The 4,999-nt window shown below is 37.0% G+C and overlaps 1 protein-coding gene across 1 annotated transcript in view; it reads right to left on the reverse strand.

The window, feature by feature from the left end:
* LOC105618389 (homeobox protein homothorax-like) overlaps nt 1–4,999 on the reverse strand; it is a 307,252-nt gene that overhangs the window by 269,157 nt on the left and 33,096 nt on the right. The window contains exon 3 of the mRNA XM_012199932.1: nt 504–652. Coding sequence (XP_012055322.1) covers nt 504–652 — 149 coding nt within the window. The remainder of the gene's footprint in view (nt 1–503; nt 653–4,999) is intronic.

Below are 4,999 nucleotides of genomic sequence, written 5' to 3' on the forward strand. Positions count from 1 at the left end.
TTTTTAATTACTCGCAGAGATTTTGAGATTATAACATAAAATATCAAGAAATAAAAATTTCTCGAAATTTTTATGCTCAAGAAAATTCTATTAGACTCAATGTACGATTCATAAGATGTAAACATATTAAAAAAATAAGCAACACGTATGTTTCAACAGTGAGAGTAAAGTAAAAGTTCTACACTAGTCATTGATGAAAAGCTACACAAGACCTGTAAATCGCTATTGATAATAAAAGCAATTTTTGAATGCAATGAATATATAGAAAGTATTTGCCTTGAAACGAAGTGCAATTTCAAAATGTTTCGAGAATTTTAGTAGCTACAAACAAATATGTTATATATGTAATAATTTTTCTTCGTACTTAAATAACAAAAAAGATACGCTCGCGAATAAAAGCAATGGATAATACTCCGTTTCTGTGATGGCAACAATACACCGCTTAATATCTTTCGAAAACAGAAAACATTTTGATCAACCATATGAAAAAAGAAGGTACTTACCGTGAGATGTTGAAAAAGCCACGCCCTGAGGATGTTCGTCGCAACTTTAGGAAAGATACCTCGTTTCTTTTGGTTTTTCTTCCCTGAGGAATCGTCATCTTCCTCGCCCGTTCCCTCACCGCTACCGATACTCGCGTTACTCGCGTCACCTGCAACAGTAAGAAGAGAGCAAAGGTCATCACGTGCCGCCTCCGTAATTAATACGAATTTATGGCAATTTATGATACTTCTATTTGTTGATGAGAGCCAAATGTATTCTCACATGTTTCTGAGATAAAGTTTTTATATCGATAATAAAATTACATAAATACACTAAATTAATTTTCTTGACTGTTTAAAATATAATAAACGAAAAGAAATCAATTTGAGTTGACAATTAAATTGTGAGATACCTCACCTCACACGTCGAAGCAAAATTCCCGTGTTTAAACTGCGCTCCGATTTTCGGTTCATACCCTGGTGAGCGATAACTACCTCGACCCTAGGGCTGGTTCCCATGCATACAAACACCATTAAGCCACCCGCAATCACCCGACCCCCTTCGACCCGGAGAAGCTCGTACACACGCTTCGTACTCAGCTCAACCACGTACCCTTGCTCCTTCTTCACCCCATTTCGCCTCTTCTCCACCCGTGTGCATTAATTCTCCGTCATTTATCAATCTTAGCTTTTTAATTGCACAGTCACTGGGGACTCAAAAAGCGGGACAGTAATGAGAGATATTAAGACGCTGTTGGTTATGCTTTTCAGAAGCTCTGATATCATATTTTTATATTATTAAATGTAATTCGAGTTATTCATTATTAGGTCAATGTACCTCACGTATATAAGGAGATAGACTTGCATATTTTTATTTATACTACGATTATTATACAAAACGTATTATAGTTTTTTAAACATCTTGATATTTAATATATTTCGATAGATTCCAAAAAATTGAAGATATAGATGTCGTGCCAATTTTTATCTTCTACAAAATGCATTAATATTAATGATAATGATAATTAAAGAAGTTGTGACTATTGATATATGACTTTCGAGCAACTGTTACTATTCTATTATGACATAAGTTTGGACGTGATTATGGAATAAAATACAATTTTTGTTGAAATTCTCGTGATATTCCAGCGAATCAATCTCCCAGACGAGCCTGAGCGCCGGAAATTCGAGGTGCCCTTTATTCTTTCTCTTCTTTCGCAATCAGCCAGAAAGGAGAGCAGAGAAGGCTACTTACGCCAGCGGATTATAAATGACCGAGCCTTATCGTAATGCCCAAGGTCCCGATTCCCAAGGTTCTATCGTAACAGAGAGATCAGGGTGAGCCTGGCGCTCCCAGGGGGTTCACGATGACAGGTCGCCCGGGGGCGCTGCCAACTCACCCCTCTCGTTCACCGAAAAACGGTCTCGTGTCCGAGATTAACTTTGAATTCGTCGAGCGGACCGTCATCGAACAAGGGTAGAATGACGGCAGGCAGGCAGGCAGGCAAAACGAAAAATTTGTCTGTCGTAAGAACGGTCGGACCGGAACGACGGGAGATCGATGGGAATTGATGCTACGTACGACGTATTCTCGCGTGTGCCGCTTTCTTGAAATGCTCCGAGGCGAGGGAAAGAAACGAGAAAAGTCTTCGATCTGCGATTTAGCGCAATGGATATTTATCTTATCGCGATTTATTCCGATGAGCTGACAAATTCTATATTAAACGCAATTTCCCAGAGAAATTGTCAATTATAACAAAATTATAACAATTATAATAAAACTTTAATGTTGTACCTATAAAAAATTTATAATTATAATTTATCACTATAAAAAAAACGCACCTTACAGGATCTTACAACAATTGAAAATAATTCTAAATTCAACAACGTTAAGCTATGAAGTATGTACTTATGTCATAAATCCATTTAATTCACAAAAAATCGATGATTCTAATAGCTATTTTTTTTCTCATTGACCAAGTTTGTTTTCCATCCGGAACATAGATCCATTGCCAATGGTCATTTCGTGTATAACAAAAACGATGTTAGACGTTCACTCCCTCTTCGACTGAGAAGCCTGTTAATGGCGTGTCCGCAAAGTCGAATAGGGCGGCTTGCGAGCTCATAGAACCGGCGGGTGGCTATAGCGAAATAACGGAATGGCTAACGGGAACGTCCCTCTGATTGCAGTTAATTTACTCGCTGAATCGGGTTAATGTAGCGTACCGGTTGTACCGCCGCGCCGCGCCGTGCCGTGTGGCACTGTACGACGACGACCTATCGGTATCCTGGCAAAAGAAAATGATCTCCTTCGTCAGAGTATCGTTCACAATTTAAACTAAACCCGTTTTAATCGTACAATAATTTCTAGCACAATTGATTTTATAACGACAAATACATAATCTTAATATGGTCAATCGAGTTTTATCTTGAAGAAATCAAATAATGAAAAAAAGTTGAAAATTATTTTAAAAACTCTATAAATATATATATATATATATATGTATATGAAATGTGTGAAAATATTGAAATTTATCGCTAGTACATGAGAGATGTTTGCAAAACCACATTGGAAAAATATTACGCTATGATTGCGATAATTCATTCATCAAAATGTATAACGCGTATTTTCCATGACAGGTCGTTAAAATCTTATTTGACTTTAGACTCTCTGATATATTGATGTACATATGTAATCCAGTTGCACTGGTATTTCACGCGCGATCATCCGCCCACAAGCTGTCATCGATAATGTAATGTCGTTTCTCGTCGTTGCAATCGAACACGCGTCATGAGATCAAGATCGTGATCGACAACCCACGATTTCATCCTTGCAAGCTTATTCGGAGTATTTATGAACTTTGAGTAAATAGAATCTAGCAATATTTTATTATTTTTTTTTTTAGGAAGATCTTAGGCCTTTTAATTCTATTATAATTGAAATATATCTCTTCCATCTAATAAACTCCGTAAAAAAACTTAGAAATTATGCTTTATTACTTTGCTCTTTGCAATGAGAAATTGTAACTTTCAATTATCACTATAATTATTCATTAAGAAATATAATTATTCATAGTACATGAATGCATTATGTATCTATTGTAAAAATGTATAGCGGTACACCTACACATCGTATGCAACGATATTGATAAATAAATATTTTTTTAAACAAAGTGTACACAAAACGGCACAGAAATCTGCTAGTAAGTGCATACGCGTGAATGCGTTCATTCACATGTGTACTCGTATGACACATTTATGAGGATGCTCTCGGCGGCGAACGTCAACGACGACGGGGGTAGGAGCCATATCGTCTACATGTTGATTTACGCGGCGTACCACGCATTTTTACTACCACGTTATAGAGATTTAAGTGCGGCCAATTATATGTTTATGCCATCCCAATGCTTGTGCTTGCTTTCTCTTTCGCTCGCTCTCTAACTCTTCATCCAATAGCGTTTCCGACCAATATGCGAATGCTCGGAACAGTACCCTGTTTCTTTCTCTCAACCTGTCGCAACTATACTTAGCAAATGGAGAATGGATGAAACCTCACACCCCGGCGATACTCTATTTCGAGAGAGTCAATCTTTATCGCGCACGCCATTTTCAAAATTAGAAATATCATTTTATGTTGGAAATATATTGACAACGACAATCAATCCAATCTCATTTTAACAGAAATATTTAATTTGAAACAAGAGATGAAATACATACTATCAAGTTTATAGCCATTGTTGTTACACTTATTAGATGCATTATTTATATGTATAATCTATATTTTCTTATATCAATTCATAATATTGATTCATTATATTATATATAATTATATATAATTCATTAAATTTCGAAATATTTAAAATCTCCTGGAAAATTGATATGATGCCGATGATCGTATTGGAATAGAACGTCAAGCGGAGAACATCTTCCTCGAAGACGAGCCTGCAGCTTCTATTTAGGATGGCTGCGCAAACTGTTGAAATAACCAGCACATATGGCCGCCGAAAATAAACTGCTCCTTATTCTCATCTCGTCGAAACGAGGATCGCACTCGTTTCCCCCCTCCCTCTTTCGCCCCTCCCTTCCTCTTGCTTTCTTATTCTTTCGTTCTTGTTTTTTTCTTTCATACCTTTCCTCGTTCAATGCTTCTTCCAACTACATGGATTTGCTTCGAACTTCTCTTCCCGTAGCATACAACTTTAGATGCAAACTTGAAAGTACACGACTCTTCGGTATGAGGGTGTAGGTAAATAGAGAACAGGTACCAGATAACATTTATTTGTTGTTACGTCGACTATATTGTGTGTAAAAAAAAATGCAACTGTCGATCGGAGGATAAAAAGAAAAGAAAACAAGAAAAAGATGGGACATCGTATACGTCTCTTCGAGTATCGCGTTTCGCGGTCACGAAGACGACGCGACGTAATCGTAGCTTTACGACAGTGAAGTGAAGTTTTGTAGGCTATGACATATACTTGACGAAAAAAAGATTACCGATCGCTCTCTCTCTCTCTCTC

This window comes from Atta cephalotes (genome assembly GCF_000143395.1).
Source record: "Atta cephalotes unplaced genomic scaffold scaffold00016, whole genome shotgun sequence".
Lineage (NCBI taxonomy): Eukaryota > Metazoa > Arthropoda > Insecta > Hymenoptera > Formicidae > Atta > Atta cephalotes.